At 57.0% G+C, this 25,012-nt stretch overlaps 1 protein-coding gene across 7 annotated transcripts in view; it reads right to left on the bottom strand.

Moving 5' to 3' along the window:
* The window catches only part of BAHCC1 (BAH domain and coiled-coil containing 1), a 62,282-nt gene extending 49,129 nt beyond the window's left edge, over positions 1-13,153 (bottom strand). For 4 of the 7 annotated variants that reach the window (XM_084748167.1, XM_084748172.1, XM_084748173.1 and 1 more), the window contains exon 1: positions 7,954-10,612. In XM_084748167.1, coding sequence (XP_084604293.1) covers positions 7,954-8,131 — 178 coding nt within the window. In that variant the 5' untranslated portion in view covers positions 8,132-10,612. The other 3 variants (XM_084748168.1, XM_084748170.1, XM_084748169.1) reach the window with 3 other exon arrangements.
* Positions 13,154-25,012: the final 11,859 nt, after the last annotated feature.

The following is a 25,012-nucleotide window of genomic DNA, read 5'->3' as shown; positions in this document are numbered from 1 at the left end:
TCCACAGCATTGGGTGTAGGGGGGGGGGTCGTCACAGCACTAGCGCACACTTAGGCCAAGTCTCGGGCGGTGCCCCAGACGGTCATGGGACCTGTGGCTCTGCTCCCTCAGTAGGTGGCGGGGACAAAGGCTGGAGCAGGTGATAAAGGAAGCCTTGAAGAAAGAGGCAACGCTGTCACTAGATGCTGGCTCTTCCATGGTCAATGGAATATGTCTGACTCCCCGAAGGCCACTGGGAGCAGCGCAAACGTTCAAAGACCTACCCTGAAGTGTGAGGACAGTGATCAGGTGTGAACTGTGTTGTGGTGGGTATAGGTGTGAGCTGTCACATGTGTGTATGCTTCACTCACCCGCTGCTGCCGGGGTAGCTATATGCAGGTGTGTAGTTTGGGATTCTCCTTCAGAAAGAGAGCGTGCCTGCCAGGCCTACGGGGAAGCTGCTTCTCCACGGTGTTCCCACCCCAAGTCTGGATTCTCTCTCTCTGTTTTCCCTCCTTTGGTTTTTCGAGACAGGGTGTCTCTGTGTAGCCCTGGCTGTCCTGGACTCACTCTGTAGACCAGACTGGCCTCGAACTCACAGCGATCTGCCTGCCTCTGCTTCCCGGGTGCTGGGATTAAAGGCGTGAGCCACTAACGCTCGGCTTCTTTTTTGCTTTTTCGAGACAGGGTTTCTCTGTGTAGCCCAGCAAGTATAGACTCTTTACACTTCCTGCCCTGGTGTCCTCAGTGCTCACTTCAGCCCACCCCTTCGTCACCCTGCCCTGATCCACTCTCAGCCTGCTGGCCCTGGGAAGCCAGCCTAGTCTGGCTCTAGGAATGAGTGTCCATGGCCCCTCCTCTGAAGCCTCCTGCGGGAGGCAGGAAAAGCAAGCCCTACCACAGAAGGACTGGCAGGTGAGGGAAAGAACCCAGCTCCTGTGTGATGATGGTAGCCAGCTGGTTTGGTTCTTACTTAGTAAAGCTGATTTTTCTCTTTGGGCAGGGTGCCCCAGAAAGCACCGCTCCCCCCCCCACACACACACCATGCCACTTGTTGCCTTGCACACTTCCCTTCTAGAACCTTCCCCTGAGAGTCCGAGTCCCTGCCCTGAGGTTGGAGCGCTGGGCTGCTTTGCTTGCCGTTCCTATCCGGTTCCAGGCACACAGTGGATACTCTACCAAGAATTCAGAAGAGGCAGTGCCCCCAGCCAGCCAGAGAGCCTTCCCAGACAGACACTGGACTCTTTGTTGGGGGTGGGGGTGGGGGAAAGGGGACAGGCGCCAACCCACCTGTTCGCTCCCCCAGGTCAGAATGAAAGAGATGTTTCCTGGCCCACGGAATCTGGACTGTAATCATGTAGACGGCACAGCTGCCACCACAGACACCAGCTTGATGGCTCTAAGCTTGGACATTGGACACCTCTCTGCCAGGCCTGGGGTCCACTGTGAACCCAGGGTATGGACATCCCCTCACTCAGCACCCACCAGCACCTCCCGTGAGCCCACGCCCCACGTCTGCGGTGGCAGCTGCTCACAGGGCCACAGGAGGCGGCAGTATTATATATTACGACAAACAGGGGCAGCCCACTGACAAATAGGCCTGCGTGATCTAAACGGTATATTATCCCATAAAAACGTCAGCGGGCAGAGCGTCGGAGCCAAAGCGGAGTGCCGTCCCATGCCGGAGGCCCTTCGAGGCCTTGCTCCTTCCCAGCACAGCAGGGCTGAGAGGTGATTTTCTAGGCACCGCACAGTGCTTGTGATTCTGCCTTTTGCTTGTTACACCATGTCTACTGGGGAGGGGAATGGGGTCCTAGAGGTTAATGGGGACCAGGCACCCCGGGGGAGACATTCCCTGGCAGGCAAAGGGGTTGGACACGGGACAGAGCAAGTCACCTAATTTGCCAAAGAGACAGGCACGTGCTTTGAATTCTGAAGCCGGTTCCCAGCTTGTCTGAAACTAAGGAGCTACTCACACCCAACCTAGAGGCCTCCTGGCCAGGCCACCTGCCCTGCAGGGTTAGGGACCTCAGAACCTCAGGACAGAGGTGCTCCAGGAAGCTGCCCTGCCGAACACCCTGAGGCAGCTGTGTCCTGGGATTCCTTTGGGAAGTCTTCAGAGTCTCTCCCAGTCAATAATGCAGGAAAGTGTTTCCTCAGGACGCCCTAGGCAGAGCCTCCTTGCTGTTCAAGACCCCAGGCAGGGCCACCAGGCCCCTCCAACAAGATTCTGAAGGAGGGAGCTGGCACGCAGGCTGAGCTGGGGCAGGGGTGAGGGGACAAGAAGAACACTCCTGGGACTTCAGCCTCTATCATCCAGGCAGCTGCACAGCGTCCAGGGGATAAGGCAGCAGAGACCATTGTGGGGACTTATATTCAGACGTTTATGGTGAAGAGGAAGCCAGGCAAGACTCCAGGGGCCCCAGAGGAAGAAAAAAGAGGCAGTAGGGTGACCACCACAGCTCCCTTCCGCTGCCCGGAAAACCCTGATTCCCAGTGGCACCGCGTGAACTTTATCATCTGTGCTTGGGGATTCCCAGTTCAGGGACCTAGAGGGTCCCAGGCTCAGAGCCTGGAGCAAGACCAAGGCATTCTGGGAAATGTAGTCCTTGGGGAGTTAGAAGGGTCAGCAGGATAGGGACTTGGGGGTGTTTAGTTAGGGAAGAAAACAGAGCCAAGGGGTGGCACCCTGACACTAACATCAGAGCGGAAGTTTAAAATGCCAGGCAAATGGATTCACTTAAAAATCTGCTGCCTAACTCCACATGGCCTTTTCTAAACAAGAAGTGCCCGGCCCTTTTATTTTGGTGGGGGAAGACCTCCTCAGGGGGTCCCAACAAAATTTACACAAGCAGAAAGAAGCGTCCATGTCCCCCCCCCATATCCCTCCCCCCCCTCTGGCTAGGGCTTCCAGACACAGACAGAGAGTTGGGGGGAGGGGTTGAGGGGTTGGGGTGCGACCTGCTGCCCCCCCCTCTGAGAGCCTGTGAGCATCCCGAAGCTCCCACGTTATTTATGTTCACAGCCTGCGCAGATGACATATGTAAGTTGACAGCGAACATCCTATCAACTTGCTGGAGTGTATCTTGATTGTTAAAACACACTCTTAAAGGTGTACAATCATTTATCAAATTAAAATAGCCAAGCTTTGCTTGCTCCTTCTCCGTCTTCCTGGAAGAGCCCCAAGCGGCCTCCCGCCTCCTCTGGTCTGCTAGCATGGGTTTCTCTTCCTCAGAGACCCTGCCCTGATGCCTGGGACCCTGGCCTCAGCAAGGCCCCCTCCTACCCCCATCCACCCCCCTCACCCCAACCCCCCACCCCCAGGCCAGGGCAAGCCCCACTAATCGCCAAGAAGTGACAAATACCAGAAGCCCCACCAATTAGATTTAAACTCACGCAAAGCTCAGTGGCTAGTAAATTATTATTTTTATTAGCTTGAACCAAGTTCCCGTAAGAGAGAAAGTCAACTTGCTCCCATGAATGGCTCTTGTATAATTTATTTAACTCTGTGCTCTTTGCCAAAGCCTGGAATATTTTTAGCTCGTTCTGTTGTTGGATTTGGCTTTTTTATGTGTGTTTCTGAGGGGTATTTTTAGCCTAGTCCATGTTATTCTAACAACCTCCTATGCGTTTTTGTCCTGTCTGTGCTGGCTGTTGAACCCTGTCTCACGGGGAGCGGAGGGAGTCTTCTAAGAATAACTGGGTAGTGTTTTTTTGGGGGGGTGCGGTATTTTCCGGGGGAGATGTGCTATTTGCGCTGTGCCACTCCTGCCTCGGCCACCAATTTGCCTTATTGCTCACATGACCTGGATATTCCAACGGAGGGCTCAGTGTTTGCCCATAGGAGTGGTGGCAGCATAGGCCCTACAGAGAAAAAAAACCCCACATTCCAAAAACAGCTTTGGTGGAGCGGGCGTGGCTGCCACAGCCGGCCCAGTCTACGCAGCCGCCAGATCCCGGATCCCCGCGGCTCCGTTGGGCACAGCGGCAGCTTTGATGTCTAGCCCTGTCACTTACGGAGCGGGATGGGAAGAGGCTCGGAAAGTAACTCTTTTCACACCTACTTAATGTTGGTAACTGCTGCAGAGACACTCTATCGTGCGGTGGAGTTAATGAGGTATTTACGAAAATGTATTTTTTTAAAATAAAACAAAAACCCACCCACACGAGGGGAGGGGACATCTTGGATGGGGTCTTTTTTATTATTTTTTTCCACACAGGAAATTGTCTTTTATTATTTATTTATTTATTTATTTATTTAAAATCTATGAGGCTAGGTGGAGTTTGGGTGGCTGATTATTTTATTTTACTTTAGAGACTGGTCATCCCAAGCGCCTTTAACAGGAAATAGGTTGGCAGTCTTCCTTCAAAAAGGGCCTGCCTGAATCCCCCCAAAGCTGCAGCCAAGACACATGGCTGCACAGGCCAAGCTAAATCACATCCCAAAGCCAAAGGGGGTGGAGAAGGAGTCTAAAAAGAGGATTCGCACTAAGAAGTGAACCAGCCCCTTGGTGGAGCCCCAGCCCTTAAGGGGGAACACTAGGAGGAGGACAGGACAGGAGCTGACCCAGCCGGAAGGGGGGGAGGGGCCCCGAGCACACAGCTCCCGAGCTTCTCCCCGGGCCAGCTGCCTCCTGATTAAACCCGTTCCCGGGGAGAGAAGAGATCCCCAACTAACTCTAGGCTGTAACACGGAGAAGAAAACCTAGATTAATTCATGTTGGTTTTCCTTTTTTGTGTGTTCCCCATCCCTAGATTTCACAGCTTTGCCTCCGGACCATCTGTATTAAAGACAAAATCTATCGCTGCACTAAAAATAATGGTTCCAAACATTTTAATTGCACCTCTCGGTGACAAGGTTAAGGGAACAGCGCTTTACCATAAACCCTACAGCTCGAATATAAAGCTACTGGCACTTTCATTTTTAGAAAACAATGGAAGAAGCCCAGGAGCCCAGCATCTCCCCTTAGGGTTCCGAAAGCTGACACCATGAAAGTACCAGGCAGGAAGTGGTGAGACCCCCAGACCAGCCTGACCAGGCCAGCAGGTGGGGAGAGCGTGCCACACAGGGAGGCCGCTGCTGTTCCTGGGGGAAGCGGGGGCTGCAGCCTGGATGTCTGCATCCTACGCAGACACAGGGGACAATCTTCCCTGACAATTTTGCCCTCCGGTCAGCAGTAGGGGCAGGGAGGGGCATGCTGGGCCACTGTGGCCTCAGCCTGTGGGCCAAGGCTGTGTACACACACACACACACAGAGAGACAGAGAGAGACAGAGACAGAGAGAGACAGAGACAGAGAGACAGACAGACACACAGAGAGAGAGACAGAGACAACAGAGACAGACAGACAGACAAACACACACACACAGAGAGACAGAGAGAGACAGAGACAGAGAGACAGACAGACACACAGAGAGAGAGACAGAGAAAGACAACAGAGACAGACACAGAGAGAGACAGAGAGAGACAACAGAGACAGACAGACAACAGAGAGACAGACAGACAGACAGACACACACACAGAGAGAGAGAGAGAGAGAGAGAGAGAGAGAGAGAGAGAGAGAGAGAGAGGAGAGACAAGAAGGTGGCCATTTGGAAATTTGCACACAAAATCCACTCACAAGATTCAAAGACAAATTCCTTAACTTCATCCCACCTTTTTATTTCTAAATGGGGATCTGCACAGACTAAGACGAAAATACAGGGATCTTGAGTACAACTCCTTAAAAATGCACTGTAGCAGGGTTCTAAAACCGATTAAGAAATCCTGACTGCCCTGGCTCCTAGCAATTGCAGAGAGCTTCCAGCCCCACACGGCCCAGCCAGGCTCCGCATCACAGCCAAGTGCAGCATCTCCAAACACAATAGGTCCCTCTGGTCCCCAAGGGGACAGAAACTGGGCTTTCAGAAGCAGGAGACACACTGCCCCCCAGCACTAAAAGAGCCTCTAGGGCTCCAGTGTGTAGGGTCCCTGACGAGACTTGGCACAGTTGCTCACAGCTCTCTGTGGCCTGTAGTCCAAGAACCACGTGGTCCAAGTTAACGTGTGCAAGACAAAGGTCCAGGACACTTCGCCACATCCCCACCTGAGTGGGTACTACCTAGGCCTGGAAATAAGGGGATGGGGAGCAGGCAATGGCTGCTGACCAAGAGCTGCCTGGGCTGTGGGCTGGTGAGTGGGGTCAGGAGGCTGCAGTGACCAGAACTGAAGAACTGGGCTTGGCCGAGCTGCAGGCAGGCAGGCACGGCCCCTAGCCACAGCCCCTAGCCAGCCTGTGCATTACTGTGTAAACCTGCTCTGGGCAGCACTGTGACCCACCAGGCTGGAGGGCACATGGGAGGAAGAGGGCAGAGGCTTCCTGTCTACTCTTCAGCCCTGCACACAGACGCCCCTGCCTGCCACTAGAAGCTGAGGCTGGTAGGGGAGCTGGGCACTGTCCCTGCTGCTCCCCCAAGTCAAAGCCCTCCCCTTCCCTCTCCAGCGGGCCTGAGATGAGTAAGTGGGCAGCATCTCCTCTCAGGGCAGCGGTAGGAGCAGACAATAACCACAGGAATATTGGGGGAAGATATTTTAAAATCACAGATTGCTCAGTCAAGTACTTTCCTTTCTCTTTCCAGTTATAAATCTAGATGGGGGGGGGGGGAAGGAGAGAAAGAAAAAAGGAGCCATCCACGGAGAGGAAAGCACAGCCGGAAAGGCGAGCAGCAGTGTGGGGCTGACCTTGCGGGGAGGCTGGCCACTCCAGCCCAGGGCTTCCCATTCAGACTAACTGTAAAGGCTGGAGGCTCTTCAGTAATTAAGCAATTTCAAGTTTTGGGTTGTTTTTTTTTTCCCCAGGAAAACGGATTTTTTTTTCTTTTTGACTGCCTCCCTTCCAACATTTCCCCTCCCTGCCATCCATTTTAATCCACACGATAATTGTAATCCCATTAAAGCAGATATAATTTTATTAGTATTCACGGTTCATCAAGCTAATAATAACTGTTACTGCCAAACTGGAAAAATAAAAGCAGCAAATAATATTTCTGATGTTCAGGATAAACTGTAAACAAAAGCAAGCCGACCTGAGAGGGTGACCCAGCAGGTCCACCGTACAGTCCCTCAGGTTTCTCAGCTCCGCCCACGCTGGTCAGTGACTTCCCCGCCAGCTGCGGCTTCGCTCCAGAGACTGGGTCAGCGCTACCAAGGGCAGACCATCAAGGCGGGGCACGTGAGGGGACCGCAACACGGGTGCGTGCCGGGGCATGATCAGAACAACTCAGGGTCTCTCCTCTCGAAGGGAAATCGCGAGGACTCGCCTGCACCGAAATCTGGAGCCCGGCGCCGCTCTGAGTTCCCGCGTTGCGGGATGCGCACTCAGGCCGCCACGCTGCGTCCGGCGTTAGCAGGATACCAGAGGCACTTGTTAAAGCGCATGCATTCCCTGCAAACCCATTCTCGCCCTGACACTTCAAGGCTTTATATAGAAACAGGATTTTCTCGTCTTACACTAGCGGTTCCCCATTAGCGCTCCCCGGGCGCACACTGCTCTCTAATCCGCGGGCAAGGCGCGCCCTGGCCCCCTCCCCCGGCCACACGGCCGTCCTGTCCCTGAAGAAAGCGCCACGGTGTCTCAGACGCCGAACGTCTTAACGAGGTGAACGCAGAATGCAGAAAAGAGTCTTCCACAGAATTTACTTCTGCAGGAAGGGGATGGGGGAGGGTGGCTGGGAGCAGAAGGGTCCGTTTTGATGCCTGCTCTCCGGCTTCCCTGCGTGACCCAGGGTATAGCCCGGGAAAGGCTGCTAGAAAACAGCGCGCGCAAGCCCGTGGGCTGGCAGGATGCGCGGCCCGCTCGGCGTTGCGCAGAGAAACGAAACCAAGGCTCCGAGAACTGCTCCGAGGAGCGGAGGGGCCGGCGCTCCTCGCGCTTGGCCAAGGTTGCCAGCTGCGGCGGGGACCCCCGCACCGCTCCCGCCCCGGCTGGGCACTGACCTGTGTGCGAAGCCATCGGCAACGGTGACGGGAAGTACTTTCCGGGCTGGAAATGCGGGGCCGGCTGCGCGGCGGGACCGGCGGGGGCGAGGCGCGCGGCGGCCGCGGCGCTGCGGTGGCCCAGGCTCCCGCGCTCGGACAGCAGATGCGGCGGCGGCGCGAAGTCTCGGCCATCCATGCCGGGCCCCGGCCCTGGCCCCGGCCCGCCGCCGCCTCCAGCAAGCAGCGTGGCCGGGGCCTGGGGGCGGCTTGGAGTGCAGGCGGCGCGCGGGCGGCGCGCGGGAGGCGGCGTCTGGGGTCACCAGAGGCACAGGCAGCGGAGCCGGTCAGCACACCGGCGGACTGGGCTTCTCGGCGGGCGGCCGCGCTCCGAGCCGGCGACCGCCGTGCAGGTCCATGGTCTGCGGAGGCAAGCAGAAGAGACTTGGTAACTAGGGGTTCCTCTCGCCTGGGGGTCCCCGCCCCTCCGGCTACCAGCCCCCCCTCCCGTGCCAACCAGAGCGGCATCCCGACCGGACAGCGGGGCTGGGAGCGCCGGGAGGGACTCCCTACTGCACACGCTTACGCGCCGGGTCAATGGAGCCGCCCTGCACGCGGGTCCGCGAACACACACGCACCGTCCGAGCCACGCTTGGCCTGCAAGGGCCAGAGGCAACCCAACTGCGCTGCGCCCAGCTTCCCTTTCTGGTCCCTGAGAGTCCCTGCGGCGAAGGCGCCGTTGCGAAGAGGCTGCTGGCTCCGCTGGGTGATAAAAACCCAAATCTGCGAAGCCATCACGCACACTCGCACGCGCGCGCGCGCACAAACACACACACACACTCACACACGCACACCCTCTCCCCTCCCCCGCTGCCCAAAGGTGTCTCGGAGGAAAAAGCCCGGGGTCCACGCTTCCCCCACCCCCCGCCCGTCTTTCTGAGGTCCAGCTTTTACTGCATTCCGCTTAACCGAATAACCATGCTAATTAAGCGAGTAATTTTATTGATTGTAACTCAAGAGTTTTTTTTTTAAATAACCTTCCTTTTCGCCTCTCTTCCCATCCCCCCATGCGTCTTTCAGTCCATTCTTTTGAATGTCGTCCCCCACTCGGCCTCAGTGGGACCGGCCCCCACCCCCTAGCATTGTGCCATAACCCCAGACTGGCGTCCCGGAGCCGCGGGGGCGCCCCTCGACCGCCACCGGCATCACCTGGGCCGCTACGCCGCAGTGCCTGGCCTGCTGTCCCAGAGCCGGGAGCTTCCCGGCGAGGCTGGAACAATCACCCCGCCCCCCAATCAAATTCGCCCAGGATCTTCCTCTGCGGGTTGGGGGTCTGGGGGGGAGGGGGGCTCAGAGAGTCAGAAATTGTTTTCTCTCGGCCTCCCAAATCGGCCACGACGTTTCTCCATTCAGCGCCTGCCCTGGATCACCTAAGCAAGGCTGGTCTCCGCGTGGCACCTAGGTCGACCCTGCAGGGAAGGAGCAGACACCAAGCCGTGCACAGCTGCCTCCTGCGTCTAGGTTCCCAGCAGACCCTTGGTCCTCGGGTCTTCCATCGCCATCCCGGGCAGGGCTGGCTTAAAATGACCCTCCTCTCCCTTTTATTCTGCCCCCTCCTCCCATCGCGAAATGTCTACTCCTGGGCGAAATCGGAGACAATTTCAAACTCTGAGAGAGCCACCGAGCAAGCGAAATAAACTGTACACCACCACGCACGTGCGACCAAAGTCTCTCGGCCCTCCTCCATTTCGAATACTTTTCTCCCTTATTTCCGAAATACGTATTGTTTTAATGCTTGGTCTCAGATCCAATAGAAAGGAGATATCCTTAATTGTGACCTTTGCAGAGAATCAAAATATTTTTAAAGCCATCCCACCCTGACAACAAAGCGATTAAGATGTTTCCTATTTCATAAATACCATTTTAAATCGCTTTATTTTATGCTCTGGGTTCCACACTGTCTTATTTGCACACTATTTTGTGTCTGATTTAATCTATAACCGAAAACATAATGTATTAAGTGAATACATATTTGCTCAGCTGATAAGCTTTTTTTAATATTTATTCGGAGAATTTTGCATTGTAAATAAACTGGACTACACAAAGACTTCTCTTTGTGTTCAAACTGCATACAAAGGGGTTTGGGGCTCTCTTCCCTCTGGGGAGCTTCGCTCTCCCCGGGTCCAACAAATAACTCGATTCTCCACCGCGCGGGCCTCCTCAGCGATAGCCAGGGCGCGGAAGGCTCGCGCAGGGAAGGCCCAGGCGCCGCTGGCGCCGGGGTCAGGGGAGGGGCTGCCCGGGGGGATGGTGAGGGACTTGCGCGCCCCTCATCCAGGCCGGCGCCTCCCGAACCCCGGAGGGCGCTGAGCAGGACAAAGGGAGAGAAGGAAGGCGAGGGAGGTCAGGAGCCTGCCGCCTTCAAAGGCGCCGAGGGCCGGAGTGGGGTCGGAGGCTGCGCGCGTGCGGTACAAGCTTTCGCGACGGCCTCCGGGGAGTCTTGCGCGCTGGGCTTTTGTTCTGGGGGGCCCCCACCCACCCCAGTAAGACATTTCAAAGTAAGGAGCCAAAGTCGGGGGCGCTGCTCGGGATTCTCGGGACGCGGGCTCCGAGCTCACGCAGCACCCCCCTGCGGGGCCGACAGCCGGTTGGTTCCTGCCTTCCTCCCAAGCCTGCCCGACTTTTCTTACGCAAACCCGGGGCGGATGGCGCCTCCGGTCCCCGCCGCGGCGCTTCGGACCCGGCTGGAGGGGGCTTTTCTTTGTGTTCTGTCCTGCCCCCGAGAGCCGCTGCTGCGCCGCCGCCATGGTCGGCTCGCGCCCTGGGCCTGGGGAAGCCGGCTCCGCACGGAGCGAGGAGGGGGCAAAAGTTGGGGGGGCCCAAAGTCAAAGAGGGCCTCGGCCCGAAGCTGAGGTGCGGTTTCGCCGAGTCCCCAAGGCTCCGAGGCCCTCCTCGAGGACAGAGCAGCGCAATGGACCCCGGACACGGTCGGACCAGAGGAAAACAGAAAGTGGCAGCGGGCTGAGAGCCCCGCGCGGCCCGTGAGCAGCCGGCAAAACGAGTCTAAAGAACCTGAACCCCCTAAGAAAACCTCCCCAGGGGTGGCTGGGCGTGACCCCCCCGGAGCCGCCGTGCCTCCCGAGGCTCGGCCCGTACCCGTATCCCGAGCGCCTCAAGGTTTGCTTTGTTTTCAAATTTTGCATCTAAAAGCCGGGTCTGGGACGCCTTTTGTCCCCCACCCCACGTGGAGGCCAAGCTCTGGGGGTCCGTGGGCTCCCTCCTGCCGAGCTTCCCGCGCGCGGGTGGGCGCAATGGGGCCTGCAAGGCCAGGCCGGGGCTAGGAGCGTGCCGGGCGCGAGCGGCTCCAGCGTCCCTGCACAACCCGCTCCCTGCGAAACCCGCCGCCCTCCCCACCCCCCATCGCCCCCCCACAATCCCGGATAGGAACCAGAGCTGGGTGGTGCAAGACCCCCGCTCCGGGAGATGGACCAGTCCCCCGGACCACGCCACGCGGGTCGTGGCCCTGAGCCCGCGTGCTGCTGCCCAGAACGCACCGCGTGAAGACGCCCCACTGTTCGGCCCCCCTCCTCCACCCCCCACTCCTCAAAAAAAAAAAAAAAAAAAAAAGGAAATGTTCTGAAAAGAATTAAGTCTGTGGGGAGCGAAACCTGAAAACCTGCCAGTACCCTTCTAATCCCCCGTCCCCTCCTTGAGGCCCGCAAAGCGGCGGCCACCGACAGCCGACGGTTCGCTGCACCACCGAGCGACCGGGCGGGGCCCATTCAAGACGGCTGGGGGAGGGGAGTAGGATGGGGGAGCAAATAATTGGGGTTCGCTCGTGGTCCCTCCAGAGCTGGGCTCTCACTGGCTGCCCACTCGGGGCTACCCGGGGGGCTCTTGCTGGACGGAGCTTGGCGGTCTCTGTTCTGTCTCGATAATTTATTTTTAATGCAGGGTGTCGATCGAGACAACAAGCGCTCAGAGCAAAGCAAGGACGCATTACGGGGGGAATTTTAAACCGATCGATAAAATTTTTCAGAGGAAAAAAAATATCGTACTCACATATATAGTCCATCTCTCTCTTTTTTTAAAAAGCCTTTCAACATCATAACGGATTTTTAAAAGGGAAGATCTCTTATTTCTTAACATCACAATCCTGAATTTCTTTTGCTTAAAAAAAAATTGTAAATCCCCAAACCAAAATAAAACAACAAAATACAAAAAAAAAATACAAAAAAAATTTAAAATGAAAGCAATTGCAGTTACTTACTGGAGGCTGTTTCCTGGATACAACTGAATGCAATACAATTAAATCAGTAAATGTGACTTTGGTTTTTGTATTCCTATTGGTATTTTTCAATGTGCTGACTGTTGCACTGTGAATGCACGGCTTCCACCACAACGACTCTAGCGAGCCCCATCCAGAGCGGCTCTCAAACCTGCAGCCCCGGCGCGGCGAGCCACACGGGCCCTGCATACTAATAAGCTCGTGCCACTCAGCCCCGGGCAGCGCGCGCGCTGATTGGCCGCCCGGCCCTCCGCGGCCCCGAGCTCGTGCCGCTCGCTCGGCGTAAACAGGCCTCCCGATAGGCTGGCGCCGGGCCAGCGAGCTGCCAATCAGCGAGCAGCGGGGCTACTACCGAGCCCGGTGGCGCCTAATTCAAGCCCGGCGACTGCGCAGCTCCCTCTGCGCAGCTCCTCGCCGCTGAATGGGAGAGCGCGGTGGTGGCGCAGGGCGGGAGACAGGAGCCCCGGCGGCGAGCGGGAGCTGCCCTTAACTTGTCAGCGCTAACGTTTTGGGTGGGTTTTTTTCTTTTTCTTTATTTTGTTTGTTTGTTTGTTTGTTTGGGCACGGAATGAAAAAAAAAGCAGATGCCCCGTCCATACCGGGGCCGGGTTGGCGGGGAGGGGGGGGTCTGGTCTGGCAGGTGGCCCCAACTTCCCGAGCGCACGAGGCGGGGTTGCGCTGCTGTCTGTCCACCCCCAGCCGCCACCCGCTAGCACCAAAGCCTGGGGGTGGGGTGGGGTGGGGAAGATACACTTCAAGCCCGAGGCGTGTCCACACGAGACCCCCCGTAAATGCCCTTCCTGCCTCAGGAAGATGTACCTTTCTTCTCCAGCAATCTGTCTGTCCTCCCTCGATTTTATCTCCCTTGGCCATCCTTTGCAGCGCAGCAGCAGCCTAAGTGAAAACCCAGGCTCTGCTACCAAGATAAGGATCTATTCTACTCTCTCTCTCTCTCTCTCTCTCTCTCTCTCTCTCTCTCTCTCTCTCTCTCTCTCTTAATCATCAGCCCCCCCCCCCGATTTTAAAAATATCTTCACTTGATAGTTTTAGGGGCGGTTGTCATGGCGTGAAAGCCGTGCGTGGTACGTCTCAGCGCCTGTCCCTGCGTATTCGCAAAATTCTCACTACAATGGAAAACAGCCTTCTAAACAAGTCTCATCATCCTATTCAGAATCAAACCACTTTTTAAAATGTTCTGCAAGCAAATGTGTCGGTTAGAATTTGGTTGCCCACCCAAATGTTATTTATTCTCAAGAAGCAGAGGTGATGTCTTGGTGGCGACGAATACATAATTTTTGCTTTTCTTTTTTCCGTGTGCGTTGGGGGGGCGGTATTTAAGTAGAAGCCGAAGGACGCAGCCTAGGCTTCCTTGGGTTTTCTTCCGTCTCTTTCCCGCGCGGACACAAAAGAGTTAAACCTGAGATCCTGCGGTCTCCTCTCTTTTCCCCGCCTTCCTCGCTTCTGCGGGACCGCCGTGATTGGTTGGCACTCCGCCAGCGGGCTGTCCATCACTAAGTGTAAACAAGGCGCTGATTGGCTGTTATCCAGTCCGCACCGGGCCTCCTGAAAAAAAGCAATTACTGGCTCCGCGGTTTCAAGGCTGCCCGAGGCCGCTTGATGAAAGGAGATAAACCGGGGACCGTTTCCAGGATCCCCGCGGGCCGACCCAGGCGGCTCCCGAGCCGAGGTGCGGCGCAGAGCCCGGGGATCAAAGGCGTCTGAAGAGAAAGGCGAAGCGGGCGCACCGCCGGGCCGGCCAGGCCCCCCGCGGCCGCGCTGACCTGGGGAGGACGGGGGGCGGCGGGCGGGGACTCCGGGATTTCCCGCCCGCTAGGGAAGGGGCCTCGGCCGGTGCCCGCTCCAGGTAAGCCCGGGTTCTCCGCAGGGCCGTGCCGGGGCGCGGGACGGGGACCCCCCGCGGCCAGCCCTGCGGTTGCGCCCTTGCCGGGGCGCACGAGCTGCGGGGAGGCGCGGCCCCTTGACGCGGTAGCTGGAACCGGGCCGACCGGGCCCGGGCGGGGATGGGCGCGGACCCCGGCTCGCGGTGGAGACCCGACGGCGAGCACCGGCCCCGGGCGGCCAGAGGTGAGCTCCCGGCTGCTCCAGCCCTGGCGGGCGGCGGTCTCCCGCTTCGCGCGCACGCGGAGGGGATTCCCGGCTCGGGAGAAACCGCTGCGGGCACCCCCTGCAAGCCGCAGATTTTCCTGAGCTCCTTCATTGATCCTGTTTTCCAATCCAGGGGTATTTATATCCATTTATGTCGCCACTTAAAATATCCCCCCCCACCTCCAGAGAGGGAGAGAGAGAAGGAAGAGAAAAAATAATAACGATTTGATCCTACAGAGACTACAGCGCGGCGACCCTCGCTGCTGCTAGCTCCGGGGGACCCGCAAGGCCAGTGGGGGGGATGGGCGCGCCTAGGCAGCTCCTCGCCCACCCTCCCTCTTCGCCTAGCCCGGGTCGCCAAGGTTAAGCCGGAAAGACCCCTGGGCCTTGGATCTCGCCCCTCCTGGGCGGACGGAGACTGGCATAAGGGCACCCCAGGCATCCAGCCGCGCTCTGAGAGAGAGTGTGAGGGGTTTCTCTTCCTCATCAAGCAGGCTTGGGGATCTTGGGGGTCGGCGTCTCCTCCGGATCCCTAAAAGTTGAGCACGAGGATTTGTCTCCAACACCGGCCATGTGCTGCCCCTCACCCACCCACGCCCATTCTGTGTCGCATCCCCGAGAGGCTCCCCGGGTGTGAAAGGCTCCTTGCTGTCTTGCTCGTGCCTCTGCACCCTCTCTCTACCCCCAGCGTTCACTTAAGTCTGGTGGCCTTTCTTCCTCTTCTCAATACTGTTTGAAAATAGTTGTTACAGCAAATAGCCGCCGACGCGCCTCTGGATGCCGCCGAGGCTGGCAGCTGCCCAGCGCGGGCGCACAGCCCCCGGCAGTTCCACGAGACCAAAGTAAGCTCCCGTGTTCCTCTCACAGGGCTCGGCCTCCCGGGCGCGCCCGGGCATGTCTGGCTGGGCTCGCTATCAGCTCCGAGCAAACCATCCTGGTTTCCTACTTGACTTCCTGCTGTCCAAAACTAACAAATGTTTTTAATTTTAGAAGTCCACGGCGTGAGGAGCAGGGTCTCATTCTAGAGCGGCGGTTCTCAACCCTCCGTGTGCTGCGACCCTTTAATATAGTTCCTCATGTTGTGGTGACCCCCACACACACACACAACCATAAACTTATTTTCGTTGCTACTTCATAACTGTAGTTTTGCTACTATTGTGAATTGTGATATAAATATTTTTGGAGATAGAGGTCACAAGCAGTGGGTTGGGAACTGCTGGATCAGGAGGGGGGGGGGACCAGGGAAGGTTAGAAAGAGGGGAGCAGGCAGGCCAGTCTCTGCTGTCACCCAAAGCTTTCTTTTTAAAAAAATGTTGCTTATTAATGCTGCAGCCACAGCCGCCCAATCGCTAGCCCAGGCACAATGGCTCTGGAGGCACAGACTGCCTGCACAGCCCGGCAGATAACCTGCATGGTTTCCTGGAGGCTGGGCATGCCTTCCCTACGTAGCCGTCTGTGGCCTCACACGCCATCCATGTGTATGCCTGCCAGTTCACACGCATGTAAGGAAGCAAGCTGCCCACCTCAGTTAGGTCCCTGGGTCTCCTGGGTCTCCCACCGTAGGAGGCAACAACTGACTCCTGCAGGGGTTTTTGCTGACCTTGCTCACACTCATGCCATGGGCACAGGCAGGCCGGGCAGCACAGCATGCAGGCACACATAGAAATAAATAAATGTAATTTAAAGAGACAGTTTGAATCTCGCACACAGCACACTGACACACATCACGCATGTACAAGTAGTCTCAATTACAACTGACTGGATTGCAGTGAAGCTGCCCAGGCCACAAGCCCTGGTACCTCCTCCAGGCTCCCAGATGACCCAGAGCCTACTGTGTGAATTCATTGAATAATTAATCACTTTTTAATACAAGGGGGTTGGGGTGTATCTCGAGTTACATAAAATTGTAAATGCTTGCTTGGGCCAGAGAACAGTGGCACTGCGCTCTGCGGGGTAATTGTGTGTTGGTGTCTCTCTATTGTTCCCCGGGCCATTAGTCAAAGGGCAAATTAGAAACAATTTCTTGACGACAAAAAAATTGACTCTTAATTCTTCCCCCCAGAAGTGAAAGGGACAGAGGCTGGGCCTGAGAGCCGCAGAGCCTGGCGCTGCAGGGCCAGGAGTCCCAGAGGGAGACTGGGGCAGTCTGGTAACTGGATCCAAGCTGGGCAAGTATGGGACCGGGCACTGGGTAGGGGCTGATGTTCCTCCCTCAGAGAGATGACAGGGCAGTTGCATGCTCCGTCTAGAGTCAGGATTTGAAAGGATAGCTGGGGCGCTGGGACATTATACATCCTTCTTCTCAAAGGGGTAAAATTCAAAAGCCACCCTCATGGCACTGGTTGGAAAAGGAGGTCCCGGATACGCCACCATGGCAGGCTCTCGTCACTACTGAGGCCCTGGGAGGATTGTGATGGAGAAAGGTCTGAATGTGGCCAAGGCCTCGGGCTCTCCTACCTGGGTCGCCCAAAGGTACCTGTTTGGTGCTCTGTGCCTGAAAGTATGGGCAGTCTTGTCTTTGCTGGGTCTCTCTTTGAGGCTTCGGGTTTGTGTGCACACTTGAAGGAAGAGTGAGTTACCCCATTGCAGAGTAAACAGACCTCTCCCCTAAAGAACAGAACTTGGAAATGCAGAGGTGAGGGAGCGGGAGGCGTTGCACCACTCCGGGGTTTGCCCGTCCTGCCCCCTCCCAACTGGAGTCTGGGCTGAGGCCCAGGTAAGGGGCCAAACACAGAAGCAGAAGAGGAAGAGCGTAGGGTCCTAGTGTGCTAAGAGTCCTCTGTTCTCCACGCACCTCTGGAGGCCTGGCTGTGCCAACATCCTTCCCAAGGCATTTCCCTGACACAGCTCCAAACCAAGCCTGGAGCTTTGCTAAATTGAAGCTGGCTCAAGCCAGAGGGACCCCTGTGGGAGGCGCAGGTTTTCCCTTCAAGGCTGGAGACAGATCTTAAGACCCGATTCTAAGTTTTAAAAAGCCAGGCGAGAGAAGCCCCAGACCTCTTTGAAGTCAGATAAGCAGGTTCCCCAGCCACCGCTGCTTCCTCCCAGCGAGGCTGAAATTCTGTTGTTGCCGATTTCCTCCATCCAGGTCAGGAGGCTGCCCAGCCCCCTCCTGGCGCAGGAAAGGTGCTTGTTAAACACAGTCGTAATTTGTGGCTAAATATAACCCAGTGTGTTCACACGGAAAGCATAATTCAGAGGGCTCGTTGCATGAGGTTATCAGTGAAGACACCCATCTGGGTTAAATTAAAGTGATTTTCATAAAGGGCAGAAGCGTCCACTGCCAGGCTTCTCCCGGCCCTTTCACTGGTGATGGTGCACCATTAGCACTGAAGGGGATCAGGGAAGGTGGGAGACACCCCGGACCCCAGGGCCAAAGAAACTCCAACCAGCCCCCCCCCCCCCACGGCCCAGTTAAGGGTCTCCTCTTCTAAGGCTGGATGTGGCTTCTGTTAAGCCTGGGAAGGTTCTGGAGGAACCTGGCGTTGGGGGTCTGCTTAAATAAGGAGTGGTTGGTTTTTTTTGGTTAGGATGACCCAGTAGCCCTTAGTTCTGGCAGTGAGGAAGTACCCTCTGTATCCCCACCCCACCCCCTCACCCCAGAGACGGTCAAGGATGGGTCAGGAAGGCTGCGTGGCTTAGGAACAAATACCTGGTCAGTCTGTGTTCCTTCCAGGTGTATCTCCAAAGTGCAGCTGGCTTTGAGGAAAGTAAGTGGCTGCAGGGCTGCAGATCTCAGCAAATGTGTTCACACAGGGTATGTCTGTCAGGACAGAGTCTGGGGCCAGAGCCCTGCTGCCTGGCCTGACCGTGGCAGGTTCCAGCCTTTCTCCAGACCCTAGGAACGCATGCAGGCGGGTGTCAGGCGCCTCTGGGGTCAGCGTTTGCAGGATCCACAGCGCCCGTTCTTCCTTCCAAACCCCATCCTGGGAAGAGCCCGCGTTGGCTGGACTTCCCCACTGCCTCCGTTTTTGCCCCACAGCCATGGGACACTCCTGTCCTGTCCTGGAGCTCTGCCTCCCTCCACAACCAGCACACGACCCCATTCCTGGGAGGAAACCAATAAGATGAGGCACACACTTTGCACCGTCTCCCTAATTTCTGAGGAGATTTGAGCCCTTGGCCTGGTTACCTGCAATGTTTATAAACCAAGTAAAATTTCACTCAAAAGTTCCCACTGAGAAGGAAGGCCTGTGACAAAGCTCTGTCTCCTCAAGCCTGGAGGCGACTGGGCCACCAACTGCCGGCTCCTGGCTGGAGTGTGGCTTGGCCACCACCTCTTTGTTAACAGGACAGTTGATCCATTAAATTAAGAATCAGTCAATAGATCCATTTTTCCCCTGACCTATGTGACTGCACGTTCCAGCCCTAACTCCCAGGCATCAATACCAGCTGAGGTGCTAACTCCCCAACAAGGAAGGTTTCCACAAGTGGCCCCAAAAGGAGACTCCCCGGGGATGACACCTCTTCACCAGAAGCCAAGCTGTTCAGAGAAACCTGCCCTGGAGCCAGCACTGAGCACCTGGTTACCCTGTTCGCTCTCTAGCAAAGTCCACTTGGGCAGGTGCAATTCAGCAAGCTCTGCGTTTCCTGCATATCCCCGAGTCAGACCCAGACCCGGTGTGGCACTGGGAATCCAGCATAAGGCTACTGACTGCTTCCCCCGCGCTAGAAGCACAGACACAACTGAGGGGGGCGGGGAGTGGTCTTCCCACCGAGTTTTTAAGTAGCAGGATTTTCCGATGCAAACAGAAAAGGCCTCCTGAGGTGGGCGGTAAGAAAATCAAAGCGTCTACATCCGAGCCAGAAACAAAAGCTCTTTGCAAGTGCCACGGCGGGAGCTGGAGCCCAGCATTGCTGATCTCGTACAACTAGCCGACCGGGACCCGCATCCGGAGAAGGAGCCGTAGGCGTGGGTGTCCCCACCTGCTCGCCCACGCTGCCCTGTCCCCAGAGGAAGAAAGAGGCCGGAGGCACCATAACCACAAATTTATGGCCTGGGTGACGTGCTTTCCTCTCCCACAATGGGGCCTGGTGACATTAAACAGAAAATTGATGAGAGGGGAGCGAAATCTAATCTCTTTCTCTTCCACGCCTGCTCTTCGCGCTTTTCGGGGAGCGGGCTGGGGGCTGGGAGGAAGACTGGTTGCCTGGAGTTTAGAGCTCTGGGCCTGGGGCCTCTTTGCACCTGGTTAGCTGGGGGGGATCGCAATGGTTAGCGGCCTACCCTCTTGCAGCCGCATTTCGGTGGGATTTCAGAGCCAGGCACCCTAGTGGAATTCCCTCGGTGGCTCCAGACCCATCTAACACCTGGTGCTCTCCCAAGCCCCAGCTCCCAGGAACACCCCACCCACCCACCGTAGCCAGGAGCGCCCACTCCCCTCTGCTGACTGCCGCCCCGGTTGCCTCCTGGCACAGAACTGTCCAGAGTACTTAAAGGAGCTGCCCTTCTTCTAGCCTTTGTCAGAGTGTCTAGAAGGTCACTAGAGGATGCTGGGACAATGCCTAGGGACCTGGAGTGGAAGACTAAGCCCAGCTGCCTGGGCCACAGGCTACCTCGATGCTCCAGGCTGTATTGCCACGTGCGTTGTCCTGGCACAGCAGGCCGAGGCCTGGGCATTCATTGAGAGCACCCCTGGGCTCTAAGGGATGAGGCTTGAGCCAACTCGTGCCTCGCTTGCCTCCCTGACCTATATGTGAGCATGAGTGCCAGGTTCTGTCTCTGTAAAGAACCTCTAGACTAGTCAGGACCCACCCAGGGAGACGAGGAGGAAGATGTCCACGGTTGCCACCAAATAATATCTTCACCCAGGACCTGGCTACTTAGACCCTGGGTGCTTCCACAAAAGATCATAAGGACTGGCGGGCCTTTGGGTCCTGGCACTCAGCTACCTTTTGCCTTGAAAGCCAGGAGCAGAAAAGTGTGGGCCTTGAGGCCAGCATTGGGTGTCTTGAGCTACTATACCCAAAGAAGAGTGTGCCGAGGAGTCCATCTCCTGAGTCAGCCCCTCTGAAGGTGTGCCCAAGCACCTGTCCGAGTCTGGAGGAATAGCTGGACAGTGGGAATCTGGAAGCGAGACTCCAAAGGGACAGGTTGGCCTGAAACCAACAAGGTTGCGTTAAACAGGGCTGGAAGTGAACCTCTATTCAGGTTCAAAAATTGGTTGTAAAAATGCAGGCAGTTTCCCCGCTGTGGACAGGAGGAGCCAACCGCAGCTGCTGCACTATTTAGGCAGGACACACACACACACACACACACACACACACACATATGCCTAGTCCCAGACACACGCTTGTGCCCTACACACACACACACACACACACACACACATGCCTAGTCCCAGACACACGCTTGTGCCCTACACACACACACACACACACACACACATATGCCTAGTCCCAGACACACGCTTGTGCCCTACACACACACACACATACACACAAGCCTATTCCCAGTCAGCCCCCTTGTGAATTTCCCTGAGTGCCTGCAGCTGAGCCTGGCCCCAAGGGTGGGAGCGCCCAGGATGTCTGGCCCAGAGCTTCTGATGTCAGGCCCACTGGGGGAGGGGACACAGCTGGGGACAGCAGAGAATGGGGTCCTTGTGCCACTGTCATCAGGCCCAGGGCTTCGATGAACACGGCTTTGTCCGAACCCACACCCCGTGGTGACCACGGGACCAGAGGATCAGTGCGCCTCAGAACAAGAGCTGCCTGCTTCTGGCTTCTTGGCCTTGGTAACTCTTAAACAGATGCTGACTGTGCAGTCTCCCCAGCCATGTGCCTGGGACAGGCAGGAGAGACGAAAATCCAGCGTGAAGTTGTTAAAGTCAAGCTTTGCTTAAAATGACTGCAGCCAACGGCGGTGATAGAAAGTAGCCAGGTGAAGGGTGGCCTGGGGTCCAGCCGCTCTGCCCAGCCTCCCTTCAGAGTCCACCTGCAGCTGCCTCAGAAAGCTAGTCTGGTCTGGCTTGAGTGTGGAGCAAGCATGCCGCCTCAGAATTCTTGGTCATTCAGAAAAAAGGCCCCATTCCCAGCAGCGGACAGGCCAGGCCTCAGCCTTGATAAAGGGCCTGTGCTGACTCCAGAGCAAGTGGGTTGTGGATCAGTCCTAGAGGGCTTCCCGGAGGAAGAGTGAGGAGGGCCTTTCAGAGGCCGGATGAGGAGGCAGCAGTAGGCCTGGTTTAGAAAGTCGGGTCGTCCCTGCGTTGTTAGTGAAGCATTAGAGTGGTGATGCCACTGAGACCCTGGGAACCCAGACTCTGGTGAACAGTCCGCTCCTGGGTCAACAGTCCAGGGACCTAGGAACCATACCAGGGTAATGGAAGGATCGGTGATGTTTATCCTATTGATAATTCTTCATATTCCTCAAGTTTCTCTTGAAATGTATTTATTTTGAAACCAAAAGCAACCAGCCACCACCACCCCGGGAAATGTGCCAGCCTGGAAGGCAGAGCCTGAAGGAGCCCAGGGGAGCATCGTGAGCAGGGCTCCAACCCTGTGCCCTTCATGCCACAAGGCAGACCCCAGAGTGCAAGAGCAGCCTGTGCGGATTCCTCGTGCCACTGCTGTCTACCGCCCTCCTCTTTTGTGACAGGCGCATGGGGTACTTGGGAGGAGCGGTGCCCTAGGTGACCATGACTGCCAGTTGGGTGGGGCTGCCCCATAGGAGAGGGAGAAGATAAGTTGTCCTGCCCTGGTGATACCAGCATCCCCTCCTACAAGGCAGTTCACGTTATTAATAAACCTCAGGTCCAAAGTTCAAAGGTCGGAGTAGGAAATTGGAAAAGAAAAGTGAATGTTTCCCGTGGTGAAGCAGGTGGCTGTCCCCACATGGGGCAGGGCACAAGAGGTCCCTGTGTGAGTAGAGAGCAGGTCTGACCCACCGTGTCCTCAACTGCCTTGACCACCCTACAGCTGTGACCTTGTCCCTCCTCAGACATCCCCCGAGGGCACAGCAGACATCCATGGACTTCTGGCCCCAGAGGCAGGCGTTCTGTGGAGGGTTCTCCTCTCTTTCCTAGCCTGCATCTCCAGCCCCTTGGTGACCTGGCTGGCCTGGAAGGGGCCCTCTGCTGTCTCGGCCACACAGTGTTATGAGGCAGTGACTTGCACGTGCACACAACAGGCAGAGACTTGAAGCCCAGGTCTGCAAGGAACGAGCTAAAAGAGCAGAGTCCCTCACCTCACCCTCCCTGTCCAGCCTGTCCTCGGGGGTTAGTGAACATGGCAGGTGGGCAGGGTCCCTCACCTCACCCTCCCTGTCCAGCCTGTCCTCGGGGGTTAGTGAAGATGGCAGGTGGGCAGGGTCCCTCACCTCACCCTCCCTGTCCAGCCTGTCCTCGGGGGTTAGTGAACATGGCAGGTGGGCAGGGTCCCTCACCTCACCCTCCCTGTCCAGCCTGTCCTCGGGGGTTAGTGAAGATGGCAGGTGGGCAGGGTCCCTCACCTCACCCTCCCTGTCCAGCCTGTCCTCGGGGGTTAGTGAACATGGCAGGTGAGCAGGGTCCCTCACCTCACCCTCCCTGTCCAGCCTGTCCTCGGGGGTTAGTGAACATGGCAGGTGGGCAGGGTCCCTCACCTCACCCTCCCTGTCCAGCCTGTCCTCGGGGGTTAGTGAACATGGCAGGTGGGCAGGGTCCCTCACCTCACCCTCCCTGTCCAGCCTGTCCTCGGGGGTTAGTGAACATGGCAGGTGGGCAGGGTCCCTCACCTCACCCTCCCTGTCCAGCCTGTCCTCGGGGGTTAGTGAAGATGGCAGGTAGGCAGGGTCCCTCACCTCACCCTCCCTGTCCAGCCTGTCCTCGGGGGTTAGTGAACATGGCAGGTGGGCAGGGTCCCTCACCTCACCCTCCCTGTCCAGCCTGTCCTCGGGGGTTAGTGAAGATGGCAGGTAGGCAGGGTCCCTCACCTCACCCTCCCTGTCCAGCCTGTCCTCGGGGGTTAGTGAAGATGGCAGGTAGGCAGGGTCCCTCACCTCACCCTCCCTGTCCAGCCTGTCCACTGGTGTTAGTGAACATGGCAGGTGGGCAGGGTCCCTCACCTCACCCTCCCTGTCCAGCCTGTCCTCGGGGGTTAGTGAACATGGCAGGTAGGCAGGGTCCCTCACCTCACCCTCCCTGTCCAGCCTGTCCTCGGGGGTTAGTGAACATGGCAGGTGGGCAGGGTCCCTCACCTCACCCTCCCTGTCCAGCCTGTCCACTGGTGTTAGTGAACATGGCAGGTGGGCAGGGTCCCTCACCTCACCCTCCCTGTCCAGCCTGTCCTCGGGGGTTAGTGAACATGGCAGGTGGGCAGGGTCCCTCACCTCACCCTCCCTGTCCAGCCTGTCCTCGGGGGTTAGTGAACATGGCAGGTAGGCAGGGTCCCTCACCTCACCCTCCCTGTCCAGCCTGTCCACTGGTGTTAGTGAACATGGCAGGTGGGCAGGGTCCCTCACCTCACCCTCCCTGTCCAGCCTGTCCTCGGGGGTTAGTGAACATGGCAGGTAGGCAGGGTCCCTCACCTCACCCTCCCTGTCCAGCCTGTCCTCGGGGGTTAGTGAACATGGCAGGTGGGCAGGGTCCCTCACCTCACCCTCCCTGTCCAGCCTGTTCACTGGGGTTAGTGAACATGGCAGGTGGGCAGCCTTCACTTACCCTGGGAAGCCCTGATGCCTGACCAGATGCTTTTGCTTGCCACTTGTCCTCTTGGTAAGAACAACCATCCAGCCAAGCATGGTGGCGCACGTCCTTTATCCCAGCACTCCAGAGGCAGAGGCAGGTAGATCTCTGCACTCACGGCCAGCCTGGCCTATATAGCAATTTCCCTAATAGCCAGGGCTACATAGAGAGACCCTGTCTCAAACACACACACACACACACACACACACACACACACACACACATCCTGTTTCCTCCTGGGGCACGCCCCCTCCTCTATGGTCAGGCCTTTGCCTTCTGTCCGGGCTTCCCAGCTTCTGTCCAGGCTTGTCCCTCTGACTGCCAGTGACTTGGCTACAGCTCTTAGACCCACCTCTTGGTGGTAACCCCCCGCAGCCACAGGCAGCACTGTAAACACTTCTGCTGCCTGTGCTGCCTTTGAGGTGGGGGTGGGGACATGACACACGTGTCAGGGCCTCCTGCTCAGCAACGAGAGAAAGGTGACGACTTGTTATTTTGAGGCAGGGTTTCACACTACAACTCAGACCAGCCTTGAATCTAAGCAATTCTCCTGCCTCTGCCACAGGCCTAGGCATGCCTGATGCTACGTGTGTATGGCCACTGGTCAGGGCTAGCTGGCCGTCTCAGCATGGGTGGGTTTCAGGTAGGGTTGGAAGCCTTGGGGGGTTGGGGCAGGAGCTGATGCACAAACTCCTAAGTGTGTGTGTATGGGGGGGTGCACCCGGATGCTGGAACACAGGGTCTGTGAAGGCCTTCTGTGGGGGTTGAGAGAGATACAGGGGCACAGTGTAGAGCGATGTAGCTACAAGCTAAGGATTTTCTGGGGCCACCAGCAGCTGGAAGCATCAGGAAGGGCCAGCCATCTGCAGAGGGGCCTTCCTGAGGGAGGTGAGGTGGAGGACCGTGGAGAGCGTAACCTTGGGTTAAGTTGCCTGGGCTGTAGCCCTTTGCTATAGACCAGGACACTGGCCCGTGAGGCAGTCGGCCCAAAAGGTGCGGGTGTGTTTCCCTGAAAAGAACCAGAGAC

This window comes from Acomys minous, assembly GCF_964271855.1.
Source record: "Acomys minous genome assembly, chromosome: 12".
Lineage (NCBI taxonomy): Eukaryota > Metazoa > Chordata > Mammalia > Rodentia > Muridae > Acomys > Acomys minous.
Note: the sequence above shows the minus strand (reverse complement) of the source record. Positions and strands in the feature narration are given on the sequence as shown.